The 18,518-nt window shown below is 38.8% G+C and overlaps 1 protein-coding gene across 27 annotated transcripts in view; it reads right to left on the bottom strand.

Annotated features, from left to right (window-relative positions):
* PEX5L (peroxisomal biogenesis factor 5 like) overlaps positions 1–18,518 on the bottom strand; it is a 247,844-nt gene that overhangs the window by 92,521 nt on the left and 136,805 nt on the right. For 13 of the 27 annotated variants that reach the window (XM_030931780.1, XM_010378673.2, XM_010378677.2 and 10 more), the window contains 3 exons: positions 12,900–13,011; positions 4,855–5,049; positions 8–131 (listed from right to left, as the gene is read on the bottom strand). In XM_030931780.1, the coding sequence (XP_030787640.1) occupies positions 8–131; positions 4,855–5,049; positions 12,900–13,011 (431 nt within the window). Of the gene's footprint in view, positions 1–7; positions 132–4,854; positions 5,050–12,899; positions 13,016–13,349; positions 13,403–18,518 lie in introns of those variants that run through there. The other 14 variants (XM_030931790.1, XM_030931792.1, XM_030931791.1 and 11 more) reach the window with 4 other exon arrangements.

The raw sequence follows: 18,518 nt of genomic DNA, 5'->3' as shown, positions 1-18,518 counted from the left end.
ACCTTACCATAAGAGCTCTTTTGATCCAGTTCTAGATGAGCACGATTTTCTCTCTGCCATTGGATGTCCCTTGGTATTTCGATCTCCGTGAAACTTAACATCGTCCCATTTTTCCAGTTGTGTTTGAATGTCTAGTAAGTACAGAGGAAGCGGGTGAGGCAGGTTGGGGGAGCATGTGGTGCAGAGAGAAAAAGAGAGCTTAATTAAGATTGAAAAATCTTATCGAAGTGAGCTTCATTCAACCAATGTCCCAAGCCCCAAGATCAACCTTTATCTTTTCAATGTTGCATAAAAATTAAAACTTGTACAGCTAAATAGAAATCTCCTATTAAGATAAACTGCATTGCTTTTACAGTTAATGCAATCAAGTTGTTTGACCTGAATTTATTTCTGAAGCTGTGTACATTCTGAGTCTTGTATATGAGCCTGTGCAATCCAGTGTAGAATGTACATCTGGAGCACTACCCTGTCAGTCTCTGGCTAAAGCGGGGGTTTGGGGGCATTGCTGGCATGATTCCAGAAAGAAATTCTGTTTAAAGAGATGAGCTTCATTGTTAAAAGGAGGTGGGGATAAATCAGAACACTTTCACAGCTTTTGAATAAAGCATGTAATTTTTCACCAAAGGAGGGAATTTATAATGGGGGAGAGAGAGAAAGGAGGCAATGAGGACAGCCAAGGGAATCCTGGAACCATTTTATCCCTGTGGCTTAGTTCTTACAGATAAAAAAATCTGACTAGATTCTCTCTCATTACAGGTGTGTGGCTGTGAATAAACCACTGAAACAATCTCGGGGTTCAGTTTTTTAGTGTATAAAAAGATTGGGCCAGGTGGCAGGGGCTCATGCCTGTAATCCCAGCACATTGGGAGGCAGAGGCAGGTGGATCACCTGAGGTCAGGAGTTCGAGACCAGCCTGACCAACATGGTGACACCCTTTTTCTACTAAATACAAAAAAAAAAAAAAAAAAAAAATGAACGGGGTGTGGTGGTGCATGCCTGTAATCCCAGCTACTTGGGAGGTTGAAGCAGGGGAATTCCTTGATCCTGGGAGGCGGAGGTTGCAGTGGGCCCAGATTGCGCCACTGCACTCCAGCCTGGGCAACAGAGCAAAACTGTCTGAAAAAGAGATCAGTTTGCAGATGATGTTCTCTAAGGTCTTTTTTTCCCTTCTTTTTAAAAACTCTGGTAAAATATACATAACAAATTGACCATTTAAACCATATGTTAGTGTACAATTCAGTAGCATTAGTACATTCACACTGTTGTATAACCATCACCACTATTCATCTCCAGAATTTCTCATCATTTCAAACTGAAACTCTACTCATTAAACACGAACTTCTCATTCCCCCTCCCCTACAAACCTGGTAACTTTTATTCTACCCTCTGTCTGTATGAATTTGACTGTTGTGGGTACCTCATACAAGTGGAATCCCCCAATCCAGGTTGATCATTCCTTATGCAAAATGCTTGGGACCAGGAGTGTTTCAAATTTGGGATTTTTTTTTTCTTGGTTTTTGGAATATTTGCATATGTCATAATGAGATATCTTGGGGGCTGGGACTCAAATTTAAACACGAAATTCAATTATGTTTCATACACACATTACACACATAGCCTGAAGGTAATTTTATAAAGTATTTTAAATAATCTTATCCATAAAACAAAGTTCTGACTGTGACTTATCACATGAAGTCAGGTGTGGAGTTTTCCACTTACAGATTTTGGAGAATTTCAGATTTTCGAATTAGGGATGCTCAACCTGTATTTGTCTTTTTGTGCCTGGCTTACTTCACCTAGCACAATATCTTCAAGGTTCATCCATGTTGTAGCATGCAAGTTATTCCTTTCCAAGGCTGAATAAGTTCATTGTGTGTATATATTACATTTTGTTTATCCATTCATCTCATGATGTGTTTCAGTTGTTTTCACCTTTTTACTATTGTGAATAACACTGCTAATTCTTTTTTTTTTTTGAGATGGAGTTTCACTCTTGTTGCCCAGGCTGGAGTGCAGTGGCGCGATCTCAACTCACTGCAACCTCCACCTCCCGGGTTCAAGCGATTCTCCTGCCTCAGCCTCCCTAGTAGCTGGGATTACAGGAATGTGCCAACATGCCTAGCTAAGTTTTCTTTGTATTTTTAGTAGACACAGGGTTTCTCCATGTTGATCAGGCTGGTCTTGCACTCCTGACCTCAGGTGATCCACCCGCCTCGGCCTCCCAAGGTGCTGGGATTACAGGCATGAGTCACTGCGCCCAGCCAACACTGCTATTCTTAAAGGTGCTTTTAAACTAAATACTTTTACAACTTCTTCATAGGACATTTTCTTAGAAGCAGAGAAATAAGTGTTCATCATCTGCATGCTTATTGTGTTATATTGTAATATATTAATATATTCTATTTTTTAAGACAAAGCCTCACTCTGCTGCCCAGGCTGAAGTGCTGTGGTGCAGTCACAGCTCACTGTAGCCTCAATCTCTTGGGCTTAAGCAATCCTCCTGCCTCAGCCTCCGAGGTAGCTGGAACTACAGGCTTATGCCACTATGCCAGGCTAACTTTTAGAATTTTGTAGAGATGGGATCTCACTGTGTTGTCCAAGTTGGTCTCAAACTCCTGGCCTCAAGCAGTCCTCCTGCCTCGGCCTCCCAAAGTGCTGGAATTACAGATATGAGCCACTGCACCCAATCAATGTATTAATATATTTTTATCTAAATCTATACATGTTATTAACTTATTTGTAAAACTGAATAAACCTAGATGGTGAGGAAATAGTAGAGATAGTTATAAAATTTCCCTCCAAAGACAGACTTCAAAGAGGGATGGCAGGGGAGAGGAGTTCCTGTGTATGCCACTAATTTGAGCAATGGCGTGGTTCTCTTTCCTTTCCTTACAATCTGTCCCTGGAAGAGCTCATCTACACCCATGGTTCCAATATCCGTTCATACACAAGCTTCTGACTTACAAATCTCCATTTCCTACTCAGCTCTTTTTCTCCAGTTCTAGACCTATATACTTAACAGTCTAATGGAGGTATCCACAGAGAAGTCCCATAGTTTCCTCAGATACAGCAGGTTCAAAGCTGAACTCAATAGTTCACTCCTGCTCCTCTTCCATCTTCTGTCATGGAACTTGGCACATTCTACATGTCCCCATTGCTCACATATACATATTATCTGTTTCTAAGTCTTGTTTTAATATTTTTTGGAACCTGTCTCTCTCTTTCTCATTATCCCCCTTGTCACTATTGGATCTCTGTACTGGTCTCATTGCCTCTATTCCTTTCTCCATAAATCCACCAGAGAAGGATTTTTCTAAAATAGAAACCATCGCTGTCATTCCTCTTAGTAGAACCCTTCAAACATCATCCCTCTTCCCCCAATCTTAAGGGCATGACATCCAAGGATTCCTATGATCACGCCACAAGTGATTTTCAGAGTTTTTCTCTCACTATTCTACCCTTGAGTACTACTGAAATATGTATATTTACTTAAAAAGACATCTTGCTGTGTTTATCTATTTGTGTGTGAATCCCTTTCCTTTCTGCACCAGGGATACCCTGCACTGTTCTCCCCATCTTTCTCCTGATCTATCTTCAATCTGGCAAATTCCTACGCACTCCTCAAACCTCAGCTCACATAGTACCTCTTGTAAGACACCTTCTCCCACTGGGTGGGGCAATGGCATGATGAGGAGGCTCATGTAGTAACTGATCTGGGTTTTCTTTCATTGCTACATATAGTTAATATTTTATTATAATCATTTAATCATTTTTCTGTCTCCCTACTAGACTGTAAATTTGCTAAGGCACAGAGTTTATACTATTTATCTTTGTATTCCTAGCACATAGTATGTGCTGGGAATATGGTAGATACTCAGAGAAACGTCTGCTGAACAAATGAATAAATTAATTCATGACCATTTAACATGTACATATCATAGTAATAAGTGATTTCACATATGTATTCCATTTGTTCTTCACAGCCTTATGGATAAGCTATGATCTCCTTATGAATGTATATACAAAATTCACCTCCCCACACATATACCTACACACACAGCAGTCAGTCACAGCCAGGGAAGATTCATGGGCCTCTTGGCTTTCTAAAATACCTGTCACTGTTCTTTTTCTTGAGAAGGGAGAGCTTAATGTGTCTGGTTCCAGGAGCTAAGAACTAAGCTGTCCTTTCTCAGAGGAGGTAGAATATAGTGGAAAACATGTGGGCTTTGAAGTTACCTAGAGCTAGGCTCAACTTTCAGCTCTTCCTCTTATAAGCTGTGAGATCTTGGGCAAATTGCTTAAATTTTGAAACTTGGTTCCTTGCATGTTTCAAAGAGTTGTGATAATTTAATGAGATAATATATGTAAGTAATGTACTGTGGTTCCTAGGCATTGTAATCCACCTTCAAATGGTAGCTGTTATTATTGTATTGCACATATTCCCAAACATGCTTGTTACATACTGTTTGATCTGGCTGCCCCTGGGCCTTGCATTAGAGTTGGTTACTCACAAGTTCCCTCTTTCTCGTCCTAGACTGAGTGCTCCTAAAGAGCAAGATGCACATTTTACCTTTATTTGTAACTTTAGTGCCTAGCCTGGTGCCCAGCACCTATCAATAACTCAATATTTGTGGGTCGAATAAATACATGAATCAACCAGTTATGTAAAGTTGAGCTCCCCAATTGCTATACAAAGTTCAAGCCCAAAAGAAGCTATGTCCTGTCCAGTTTCCACCATGGACTATGCCTTTCTACTCCTTTGTTCACTGTTAAATGCCATTGGTGGAACTTTCCTCTTGTATCCACACCAGCAGAGCAAAGTCGAGCATCCACAGCCACAAGCGATTGCCTTACCTAGATCTAAGGATGAAGTCTCCGGGACTCTGAGAGGCTGGCCTCTCTGCTCAGCATCCGTGCTGATGAGGTCAGATCCATCGGCCTTTTTCTTGAGGGATGAAGTTTTTGATGAGGGCTCTGACTTCTTGGCTTTGGTTTGAGTTTGAGAGACTGGTTCACTCAGGTCAAGGAGATCTAAGCCAGTGGTCAGTACTATCAGAAATGGAAGAGGTTAAGATAAGCCCATTTACTACTCTGAAATTATTTTTTTAAAATAGGTTTCAGTTGGGTACAGAAAGATTTTATGTTTGTAGGATAGATTAGAATTAAGTTAGCTCACCATTGATTTATAGAGACAGCTTGTTAGACTGGGATATTTGCTGCATGTTATTCTTATATTTGGCATGGCACAAACTGGTAAGCAAGGACTTAGACCAGGCTCAGCAATGATGAAGCTTTGAATGAAATTAAAATGATGAAACTGAATCTGAGTTCAGATGCTATTTACTTTATTACTTTGCTTTATTTATACTGAAGGTTATTTTAGATTGCAGTTTCCCAGAGAGGAGTCAATCTATCATATTCAGAAATTTAGTGAAGTTTTTGAATGTCTTTGTGTTTTAATTTTAAACAATAAAGTATATGGGGTATAAAGCAATGCTTTTTTAAATAATCGCCTTTTATTTAATTAAGCAGTTCAATCAGAAAATGGCATCCTGTTTGGGTTCACCCAAGAGAGGTATTTTATAATCCATAGTTGATGAATAGGTACACATGTTAATGCCTTTGCTGTTTAGTATGCAAATTTAAATTTCAATGTAACTAACTATAAAACTGTTACACTTTTACTTCCTAGCAGGTTGATTACATTGCATTAAATACTCTAATGAAAGCAGAAATAATAAGTTGTTCAAATGCAAATCAGGCAAATGAGAATTAAAAAAGGAAGTTTTATAACCTTTGCTGCTTCTTTCTTTTGCAGTGCACATAACCAGAGTTTGACTAGCTCATTGTGAGAAATAGAAAATTCAAATTAGAGAAGGTCCCTACAGCTCTACCTCTCCACCAGTCCCTGCTGTTTCACTGGCCCTGGCACTGCACTGGAGAGACTAGCTTCTGAGCAAGACTGGTGGCTTCCTCGCATGGCATCTCTTCACCCAGCTCACTTAGAAAAGCCACAGAAAGACAAAGAAACTACTTGCATTAACCCTTTGTGGCAGTCTACAACAATGACTGCAGCATTCCTCTTTAATCTCCAAGCTTTTCCTCTAGGTGGGGAATGGATTTTTGCTGATGTCTCAATACTCTTCTATCTGCTTCTCCCTTGTACTCAAGGCAGGGGCCAGGCTCCACTGAACTCACAACCCGGATTTCTTTAGTAGTGCACGGGCTTCATGAGCTAACCATTCCTATGGGATCTTTAGGATCGTGTGTCAAACTTCACTCTTAATAGTCTCGTTTTCTGATTCCAATTCCAAGTCACAGTGGTTGGATGTTGTTGGTGAAGTGGAAACATCTGGCTCTGTCATGGCTTAGCTGTGTGACTTCAAGTAAGTTTCTTGACCTCTCTGAGTTTCAGTTTCCTCATTTGAAAATGAGGAATTAATTGTCTTTTAGGGATAAGATGAGGATTAAGTGATCTAATGTATGTAAAGCGCCAGACATACAATAGGTACTCAGTAAATGTGATTTCTAATCTTTTATAGCCAATTCATGATGTTTTTCTATCCTTTTTGTTGTTGTTGTTGATGTTCTCCTATTTTCACTGTTACTTTTTATTTGAGACAAGAATCAGAACCATATACTGACAGAAAGAGAAAATGCTACTGGGAATAAAACTGAAGATGAGACAAAGATATGCGTTCTACAGAGGATCCTATGAAACAAATTTATCATAAAGTGGCCTGAAAGTGTCAGCTTATCTCAACAGAATCTTCCTGAGCCAATGGGAACCACTTCCCAATGCTAAGATGCCCTGAGATACGAGGGATGCTTTGTGACTAGGAAGTACTCGAAAGCGGAGGGAAAGAAGTGGTATTCAGAACTAAGCTGCTTGACTTTATGTCTACAATGTAAGCATGGCAGACAGCCGAAACAGGCTAGAATGCCTCACACTTTATATCCACTGAACGTTCAAATAGAAATTGCCAGAACACTATTACGCTGGCAAGGTGTCTAGGCCCAATGTGATGTCCTTATAACAGAGGAAAGGAAATTGATGACAGAATATAGAATGCCACATATATCTTTTTACTAATTGTACAAACAATTAAGAGTTAGTCACTTGCTCCTAGACTTTCAGAAGCAAATTATAAAATTGTCTACTTGAACATAGGAAGTACATTTGTTATGGAATAACAGCTGGCAAGTACTAATTGAATTCTATATCTTCTTCTCACATTCAGAACAAATGAATTACTAAAAGGGTGAACTGCGAATTCAAACTTGGCTCAGTAAGGTTCTTTCCCCCTGCAAAGTGTCCTGGGCACTTCCTATATTTGTTCTGAGCTCTTTGTCCCTTTGTTTTTTTCCTTGTAAATGTGAAACAAATGCTTGGCATACACAAAAGGCCTAATTGGTTACCCAGCTGCTATGAAGGAGGTGACTTGGAGGTCGAATGGCCAGCTTTGAAGCTGGGAAAGTCCCTGCAGAGTACGTTTTCAAAAGGAGAGAAGAGTGGGTGCAGCCTTTCACTCTCTGGAGAAAGACAAATCACATTTTAGCATGTGCATGTCCTTTAGTTAAAATTCAAAAGTAAGAATCTTATTGCTCCACATAGGCTTCAAAGACAGCCCTGGTATGGAAGGTAGTGTCTGCTCTGCTGATTTTTAAAATCCTGTTTTAAAGATTCTTCAGGCACATGAAGGTTTGGGTTTTAGTATCTGTGTGCTTAAATTAAGAGCACCAACCGGTGAGGTGTGCTGGCTCACGTTTTGGGAGGCTGAGGCAGGAGGATTGCTTGAAGCCAGGAGTTTGAGACCAGCCTAGGCAATATATTCAGTCACTATAAAACAATTAAAAAAATAAAAAAAAAATTAGCCAGGAGTGATGGCCCTCACCTGTAGTCTCAGCTACTTGGGAGACTAGGTGGGAGGCCTGCATGAGCTCAGAAGTTTGAGCCAAACTGGGTGATAGAGTAAGACCCTGTCTCTAAAAAAAAGGAGCCCAAAGGATAATCTCCTCTTACAGTGAATGTGAAAAGTGTGTGTGTGTGTGTGTGTGTGTGCACCTGTGTGTATGCGTGTGTTAGTGTAGATCTAATAAAATACCTTCTGGGTGTAATCTTATTGTCACATATGTAGACTTTTCTCATGGACCACATGTCAGTCAGCACTCACAGCTTTATAGACTGTGGGATCCCCTTGCCCAGAGGATGTCATTGACTTCCCTTCCTTTTGCTGTAGCAGGGAGATTTCCAGCTCAGTTGCTTCTGAGCAGGCTATGTTTTGCCAGTCACCCTTGCAGCACTTTGTCCTGTCCTCTTCACTTTAGTTCAGCTAATCTATTTTGGTGTCTTGATGTTCCATGCATATTGTGCATAAAATAAGGCAGCACAGAACAGTGGTTAAGACTACCTGAGTTTGACTGAGTGCAGTGGCTCATGCCTGTAATCCCAGCACTTTGGGAGGCTGAGGCAGGTGGATCACCTGAGGTCAGGAGTTCAAGGCCAGCCTGACCAACATGGAGAAACTCCATCTCTACTAAAAATACAAAATTAGCCGGGCATGGTGGTGCATGCCTGTAATCCCAGCTACTTGGGAGGCCGAGGCAGGAGAATCGCTTGACCCTGGGAGGTGGAGGTTACGGTGAGCCAAGATTGTGCCATCGCACTCCAGCCTGGGCAACAAGAGCAAAACTCAGCTGGGCGCGGTGGCTCAAGCCTGTAATCCCAGCACTTTGGGAGGCTGAGACGGGTGGATCACAAGGTCAGGAGATCGAGACCATCCTGGCTAACACGGTGAAACCCCGTCTCTACTAAAAATTACAAAAAACTAGCCGGGCGAGGTGGCGGGCGCCTGTAGTCCCAGCTACTACGGAGGCTGAGCCAGGAGAATGGCGTAAACCTGGGAGGCGGGGCTTGCAGTGAGCTGAGATCCGGCCACTGCACTCCAGCCTGGGCAACAGAGCAAGACTCCGTCTCAAAAAAAAAAAAAAAAAAAAAAAAAAAAAAAAAGTCTCTCTGAACCTGAACTTCTTCTGCCCACCTAAAATAAGGATAAAACTACTTTATAAAGTATTGGATGAAGTGCTTATCTAAAGCTCTTGGAACAGCACTATAAGCATAGTCATGATGCAAATAAATATTTATTGCTACTAGAAGTCTCCACTGAAAGCATTCATGCTTGACGCAAACTGTAGATATATGAGGTTGGAACTGATTACAAAAACTATTTATTGAAAATGTATAATATGGTAAGTGCTTATGAATGTTTCCTTGTTTAGTCTACATAACATTCCTGTGAAAAAGGTATTCTAATTTTACATATGAGAAACTTGAGGCTTGGCAATATTAAGTAACTTGTCCAAAGTCACACAGCTGGTTTGGTAGAAAAACGCCCCCCTCGAATATGCCCACATTCTAATCCCCAGAACCTGTAAATATGTTACCGTGACATGTCACATGGCAAAAGGGACTTTGCAGATGTAATTAAGTTAAGGATTTGGAGACTGAAAGATTAATCTGGATGATCCCTGTGGGCCCAATGTAATCACAAGAGTTCTTATAAAATGCAGTTAGGGGGTCAGAGCCAGAGAAGGAGATACGAGGATGGAGACCAATGTGTCAGAGAGAGAGAGCTGCTGGTTTTGAAGATGGAGCAAGGGTCATAAGCCACCAAATTGTAGGTGCCCTCTAGCAGCTGGAAAAAGCAAGGAAATGAATTCTGTCCTGGAGCCTCTAGAAGTAATGTAGCTCTGCTGACATCTTGATTTTAGGATAATAAATTTGTGTTGTTTTAAGCCATTAGATTTGTGGTAATTGTTACAGCGACAATAGAAAACTAATATAACTGGTACGTCAGTGTTCATACCAGGATTCAAATACAGGATACAGGTCTCATCTCTCCACAGCCTGTGTTCTTAAACAGTCCTCTCTAGACTTTATCTAAACCTTAAGGCAGTGTGCTGACTTTACTGATAAGGCTTTGATTCATTTGTTTGTTGAGCTTCTAATTATTTGGCAGTTTGGATAGTCCGAGGAATGATTTAAATAGTTGGCACTCTCAAAAACTTCTGTTTTTCAGATAATCTAATTGAACTGGGGGGAAAAATTATAATTTAGAACTTCTGTGAGGCAAAAGACATGTTCTTTTAGGGTTCATACAGAAAAAAAGTCATTGACCGACCTCTGGAAAAGGCAAATATTTCCTAAATTTTTAAAATTTTGTATTGATTTATACAAAAGCTAGATTTCTTAGGAATTAAAAAATATATAACATTTTTGCCTTGAGATATACTCTTAATATTAAAAACACATTATCAAACAAGAGCCTTTCTTCAGGATAAAAATCTGTATGAATCAGGTGCACTGAATAATGAAGGTGAGAAAAAAAAAATCCCTGGTCTCAGAACACTATTTTACTATTTTGGAGAGTATTAAGGATTGAGTGGTCTATGAAGAAGTCCTAATACCCAGTACTCAGAATATTACCTTATTTGGAAATAGGTTCATTCGAGATATCATTAAACATGAGGTCATATTAGAATAGGGTGGGCCCCTACTTTAATTGGACTGATGTCCTCATAAAAAGGGGAAATTGGGGCCAGGCACGGTGGCTCATGCCTGTAATTCCAGCACTTTGGGAGGCCAAGGTGGGCAGATCATGAGGTTAGGAGATGGAGACCATCCTGGCTAACACGGTGAAACCCTGTCTCTATTAAAAATACAAAAAATTAGCTGGGCGTGGTGGCATGTGCCTGTAGTCCCAGTCACTCAGGAAGCTGAGGCAGGAAAATCGCTTGAACCCAGGAGGCGGAGTTTGCAGTGAGCCGAGATCGTGCCACTGCACTCCAGCCTGAGTGATAGAGTGAGACTCTGCCTCAAAAAAAAAAAAGGGGGGGGGGGCAATTTGGACACAGAGACAGACATGCACACCGGGAGGCACACACACAGAGAAAACACTACGTGAATATTGGAGTTATGCTGCCATAAACCAAGGCAGTACCAGAAATTAGAAGAGAGGCCTGGAATAGATCCTTACTAAGCACATTCATGTGGTGCGTGGCCAAGCTGAAAGCATGATTTTGGGCTTTCAGCCCTAAGAACCGAGACGGTAAATTTCCTTTGTTGAATCAACTCAGTGGGTGGTACTTTGTCACAGCAGCCCTAGGACTAATACAGAGGGCAACATTGTAGGTATTGGGATTGCAAGAAATTATACATTCTTTTGATTTTTTTCCTCCAATATTTCACAGGTCTCTCTTTTATATGTTAGAACAATCAAGCTGAAAATAAGCTTTTGAGTCAAATCTTATATTGCTCTCTCAGGGTGGATCCTTTCTAAGTGACTTAGTTTTCCCATCAGTGAGAATTGGAGCATAAAGAGGAAGTTCACAGTGCATACAATTCTCATGGATTCACCTGCAATTAGACATACAAGGTTCTCTGTATTTTCCTGGGATAGTTCTCGAGTTTTGAAGGGGCCAGCTCCAGTTTCATGGATCAGGGGAATGAATCTCATCTGATAGTATGTGAACTTGTCTAATTTCCTACCTAGAATTTGCCAAGTACCATTTAATTTCTTGATTATTGAAAGTGATAGCTGAATTTAGAAAATGATTACTGTGGTGTGATATAAAAAAGTCAATGCAATTGAAAATGAAAGTGTAGGGAATACATACTGTTCTCACCTAAAATCCAACAGAAATTTTTACACCAGTTAGAGTTTACATGGTGTTAAGCTTTTTCATGGATTGCTTCCTTTAATCTTTCCAATGAACTTATGAGATGCAGATCTTACTATTATCAAACAAATGAAGAAACTGAGGCTTAGTTAAGCAATGTGCCCCTGGATACAGAGCTGGGGTTGGAATTCATGGAGTTTGAACCCAGAAACTAAAATATGACCTCACATAAGGAGCCTCTCTATCTCATGCTAGTTACTCTTCTTGTAATTTTTGGCGTTTTGGAAAAATCACGATTTCCTTCTCCCGTGATTTTATTCACTTAGAAATATAATGAAAATATGCAAGCCAAGAGCAAACTGAGGCCAAGATGACAAAATGGAACAAATTTAACAAGACAGTATGTGATTATCCTTTTCTTTTTCCATTAAATTCCGCTCTGCACATCTAACATAACCTTTGTTCTTTGATTCTGAACATCATTTTTTCATTCTTATTTGAATGACATGACTTTGAATGTGAATGCTGACCGAATGAAATCAATGCAGAAAGACTGCCTTTACAAGGGAAGTGTAATTTATGCCAGTGGCATCCTGTACTCACTCACTGGATTAATACTTATTGAGTGCCTATTCCTGTATGTGACAGGCACTGAGCAGGGGATGGCTTACTATTTGAGAATGTTTAATTCCAGGAGAACGTTCAAATAGACTGTTGTAACGGGGAGCAAGTAACACACTTATATGACAGAAAATGAAACTGGCCCTGTACTATCCCAAAGCTGCAGAATATTTTGTCATTTAAATCCACTTGAAAAGATTGCCACATTTTCATTTACTGGACTTCTGTTACATAAAATATTTCCAGAAATAATTGGACCATCAGCCAGAATTTGAAAAACCTTACTCTGAAATAGGTGTTTTTGTTTTAAAGATTTTCTAGTGTGATGTAACTTTAGATATAAATATGTAAATATGAAAATATACACGAAAACACGATTCATTGCTAATAGTGGTATGCTTATGTTCAGCAAAATTGGTTGGGTGAGATACATTGCAATTTCTGTGATTTATTGGTTTATGCTAAATAGTATACATTCTCAAGTTTCGTTTGGTTGCAAACATTATTTCCTCACTTAAAATGTATTATGGAAAAAATGCGCACTTTACTATAGTTAAAATTAACTCTAGCTGAGGAACAGTTAAAAGTGAAAGAATTACCAGCTGTATTGGATGTTACTGGCCTTGCTATTGCTTCCGATTTGGTTTCACAGAGAAAGTCATCGATGGAGGGACTCAGGAGGGGTCTGCTTTCTTGTTGCTCATTCACCAGCTGAGAACAAATGAACAGAGGTGTCAAAGAGCTTTGTTAAACTGCAGAGTCAGATGAATTAAAATGCAGCCTTGCAACAAAATGAGAATAGCAAGCCTACCAAAAATAAATAAATACTTAAATAAATAATGGGATGGGGCAAGAAAGAAAAAAATACCAAAAGATGGGGAATGAGCCTTTTAGCACTGTCAACATATTTTTGATGCAGCCAACTTCAATGTCTAAAGCTCAAGACTTTTCCCCCACTCCTGAAATAGAGTTATTCTCTAATTTCGATATATAGAAAATGACACGTATTGAATCATAGTTGCTAAGGGCCAATCCCATTCCTCAGCTGGACAAAAGCTCCTACTGAGACCTGGAACATTGGCTTCAGACTCAAAGATGACATGTTCTGGTTAGCACTGCTGAGTCAGTGTTTATGTGGAGAGTGCAAACATACGGACCAGGGTGGGTGGATAAATGCCTGCCTCATCTCCCTCTCTTAAAAAGCTCAGGTCACCTACAAAAACACCCTCTACATTTCCTTGGAATGCTTTTGTATTATATAACAAATATTATTTTGGAAGAGTAGAAAATATTGTTATATTAACTGTGTAGGTATCTAGTAGATGCGTTTGTAAAATCTATTTGTAAAATAGATCTCGGTAGACTCAATCGTGTTTTCCCATTAGCTTATATTCTAATTTCAGCAATCTTTCAGTTTGATTTTTTAGTGGATCTCTAATTATCAGTGGCAACCACTATTTACTTTCACTTATTCTGCACCTCTTTGAATCGTGTCTTGCTTGAGTATGTTTCTATGGTTAAGAGAGAAAACACACTTTTGATACTCAGGTGGTTGATCCCTAAATTAACTGTTTTGGTTTGTTTGTTTGTTTGTTTTTGAGGGAGGGGGTTTATATTTGCCTTTCTTAAAATAGGCATAATCATCTAGTTTTTTGCTTAAGAAAAAAATACACCTCATAATCTTTAGTTTTTTTTTTTTTCTTTTTTTTTTTATGGGAACAGGATGTCTGTCTGTCACCCAGGCTGGAGTGCAGTGGCATGATCATAACTCACTGCATCCTCAAACTCCTGGACTCAAGCAATCCTTCCATCTCAGTTTCCCAAATAGCTGTGACTACAGGTGTGCACCACTATGCCCGGCTAATTTTTAAAAATTTAAAATTTATTTTTCTAGAGACGAGGTCTCACCATCTTGCCTAGGCTGGTCTTGAACTTCTGGGCTCAAGCGATTCTCCCGTCTCGACCTCCTAAAGTGTTGAGATTACAGGTGTGAGCCACTGTGCCTGGCCAATCTCTAGATTTTTTAAGAAATTATTTGTTACTTTGCATTTTAATAGGCATAAAATAACAAATGGAGTGCTTTGGAGTATTACCAAATCAAAATATTTTATATTACTCTACTCACTTTCACTACATTGTTTCTTTGGCACAGTGTCAATAGTATCATAGTTTAGAGCTGATGGAAGGTGGCAAGGGACCTGAGTAATGGTAACCATGGAGAGAAAGTGCACTTCTTTTATTTCTGAAAGGGCAATATGGAAGCACTTAGTGGTCATTTGGAGACTGGAAGCCAAGAGACACATTTAGTACTCACAGGCATGCTATTTAAACATGGATAAATCTCATTTAAACATGTGCAAATCTCAGATGTCCATTAGAGTTTAAGATTTTGATATAGAGTTGGTAATTAGATTTTTATACATATTAATTTGTTATTGAGGGATGGGCTTTGAGAACGCTTTTCTTCTTTTAACGTTCAAGTTACAGTGATAGATCTTTCTTCAGTTGTTGTAAGCTTTGGTATTACTATGTATAAAACCTCACAGATTTTGCTAAGAATCAAATCCAAGGCCTCTTTTGGTGTTAATCTTTTATTTTAGGGTGCTGCTTTGACCCATGAGTGAAACTCTGAGCCCCAGTGTTTTTTATTTTTTCTGAATTGGAACATTCCTGGGTATCACCCATTCTATTTATATTAAAATATTTTTAAATGTTGAGGGACTGTGAGCCGCCTATGTTTCTGGAATAAAATATATTTGAATTTTTGTAAATGCTATGTTCTATTTCAGTTTAGGAATGATTTGTTATACTTTCTGACATAAAAGTCAATTTTATTATCTGGAAATGTAGTTGAAAGCACTGGTATAGAATGTAATATGCTAGAAAATGATGAAATAGCTAAACATCAGTGATCCTGTGAGCTCACCTAAAAATATGATTAGTGTCCCAAAATCTGTATCTCATTTGTAGTTAGTGCATGTCCAAACTGTACATATGTAACAGTTTCCAAAGGACCCGTACATTGATACATATTTCCTGGTAGGACTTGCTCTTTTTACCATATGTGCTTAATGTAATGAACTCAGCTAGTGTAATCAACACAGTGATGAGGTCCTACCTTCACAAACAATGCCCACCTCCACACTGTGGCCTTCTTGTGACTATCAAGTGCGATCTGAATTCCACTGTGTTATATGCATTCACAGAGGATGAAGGTTACCATCAAATATGGCACCACTCTATACTCATAGAAGTTATTGTAATAGGGTTGCATTTACCAAGCAGTGCATTCTGATGACTGGCCTCTGAGTCTAGGTCTTATTTACCCATTGGCTAAAGTGTATAAAGTGCAAAGACTAAACTCAACCGTGACTTTCAAAGTATAAATAGGTATGGACAATGTCATAACTATCCCTTTGATATTCATTATTTCTTTGAAAAAAAGTTTAATTTCATTGACAGATGGCTAAGAATAACTGAGTTCTCTTATTCATAATTTTGAGAAATACCAACTGTTATGTAGATAAGTATGAGCTATATTCCATGGAAAATCCCCTGTACACTTTCTTTACTTTGGATACAATTAAATGCCTTTGTAAAAACAAATAAACAAACAAAAAACAACTAAGAATTTATCCCTACACAGTACACAGTTCTGTGTACATATATGTGTGGAATAGTGAAATAGACCTACATTACCTATAGCTTTGGAAGACCAGGGTGTTAGATTTCTGCAGATACTTTTAGCTGCAAATGCATAAAAACTATAGTCTAAATTTGATAAAGTAATTCTAAAAGTAAAATTTTTGTTAACATCTAAATGGAAAGCAAAGGAAAAGGCATAATTCAATGAGAGCCCTGTCTTTTTGGGCCTGTCTGCTTTATCAAAGGTAATAATTAATTAATTTATTTTTTGGAGGCTGTCTCTTCATTCAGACGTTAGACAAATTTTCTGGAGAAAGCACATTAGCACTCTCAGATTTACTCAGCATACAAATAAAGGGATACCAAAAGAGACGCTGTTCTGAGAGACTTCAGGAAGCCCAGGACAAAGGCGTGGCATCTCCAGTCTTCTGCACCTCTGCCTCAGGAAGTCAGTGTCTCTTCCACACCTACTGTCTTGTTTCTGATCATAGTTCACACCTGGACTGATGGAATTGTTATAACTGCCCAACTTCTACAATGAAGCTACTCCTGTGGCTTTCTTCCACAAATTCAAATCAAAGAAGGAGTAACAAACTACCTTCTGAGTCAGTGTTTTCCAAACTGGAGCACAACTTAGCTATTGAGAAATGCTCCGGCTGAAGTGGGGGGATAATAGCAGGGCTCCAGGGTGAAAGGCCAGATTACAGATAGCATGGAAAGGTAACTGAAACTGAACAGACATTTTTTTGGTTTTAATGGGAGATATAGAAGATGAAACAGGAGATATTTTGAAGATATGGAAATAGTTCCTTATAAGCTCTGAAGCCAGAGACTATCTTACTTACATTTATATCCTCACAACTTCAAATAGAATGTCTACATCTAAAAGGGGTTCAAAAAATGGCTATTAAATGAGAAAGTGACTTTGCAGAAACTGAAGATGTAAAAATACCTATCTAAAACCGTCCAATTTTAAATTGCATCTTCAGTTGCAGGGATTTAGGAATGATTATTTTAGTCATAGGAAGTCCCATTTTATTTATATTTGCATAGATAAGAATAGCTTTTTCCATGCTCTCCTCTTCATTTTGAACAAGTTTATGGTATTTCCTTTGGTGACTTGAGAACGAATGAATCTTTTAGATAATAAAATAAAATTTCAAACTGAACTGAATCCCCCAAATATTCCCTTTAAGCTTAATTTCCAAATTGTATAACATTTATTCTTTCTTTATGCGTTAGTAAGATAAAGTTTCTTGCCTTTCTTTTAGTTTGAAAATAACTTTATGAACTTCTCTGATTTTGTCTTTTGGGTATAGAGTACGTTGATGTAAGTAAGCCAAAAGTTTCTAATTAAAAAAAAAAACTGAGGTGAAGTGATTGCAATTTTGGTCTAGTCAGATTATCATAGCTGAGTTAAAATGACCCACTTCATTAGTTGCTAAGGCCTTTGTCTCAGTTTGTTCACATTTAAAATTTTCATTTCTTATCCTACCCTTTCCTTTCTCAGTATTTGGATCAGTTCAAAGAACCTTCTATAATGGTGACAGATTCTTATTTCTCTTTCAGGATCCCATTCAACTGGCACATTATCTAGGAACCTTCTTTAGTGCCAGCCAGTGAGTGCCTCCTTACAGCACTTGCACGCTCCCATGTCTCGCCCAGTGTCATAATCTTAGTTTTATCTGTCCCTCTCCAACTGCCAAGTAGACTGTGATTTGCTTTAGAGTAGAGATCTCATCCAAGCATTTTTTCTGTATTCCATGATAGCAGTTTAAATCAATGTTGACTGATTTTATACAGTCTAACTGAATGGCAAATTGTACAAAAGAATTATTACATGGGTGTCCTCAATTTCATACTGGATTTGGCCAATTCATGGAGAGGTCAGTGATCCTCAGAAATGTTTGCCAATTTCTTTGCTGGTTTTAAACCACACATTTGAGCCCATTTCCTCCCAGTCACATCTTTTATAAATGTTTGGGGAACTACTGATACCTAAGGAAACATTTCCAAATACAAAGCTTCTACCAAGAATGTTAAGGCTTCTACAAAGAAGTCAAAGTGCCAAGAGAGAATGCCTAATGAAAAAAATTAAAATAAAGGCCTAAGCCTGCCCCATAACATTCAGAAGAAGGACTTGGACCAATGTGAATGAGAGGCCAGCAACACTTCAACACAATTCTATTTCCTCCCTGCTGATTTTAAATCAGAGATTCAAATCTCGAGATTTTGAGGGAAAACCCTGAAGTGGTTAATTGACATAGAAACAAAGGAAAACTCTTTTGTTTAGAAGTAAGAAGATAGGCGAGAACTTGCATGTAGGGGCTTCTGTCAATCAGAATGCAAAAGACTATTAAACCATAACATCTTCCTTGTAATCAAACATTCAATCAAATGATTTCAGTTGAATTATGACTTATTCGACTAGCAAGTTGATGTGATTATTAGCTACCACACCACCAAATTGCTTCATATATCAATACAGTGTTTTCTTTGTGTTAAACAAAGGCGGATTATATCACCCAGCTCTTAAAACTTTATCTGAAACTACATTTGTCTTAGCTCAACTT

Source organism: Rhinopithecus roxellana, chromosome 1, assembly GCF_007565055.1.
Source record: "Rhinopithecus roxellana isolate Shanxi Qingling chromosome 1, ASM756505v1, whole genome shotgun sequence".
In the NCBI taxonomy this organism is placed as follows: Eukaryota; Metazoa; Chordata; class Mammalia; order Primates; family Cercopithecidae; genus Rhinopithecus; species Rhinopithecus roxellana.
Note: the sequence above shows the minus strand (reverse complement) of the source record. Positions and strands in the feature narration are given on the sequence as shown.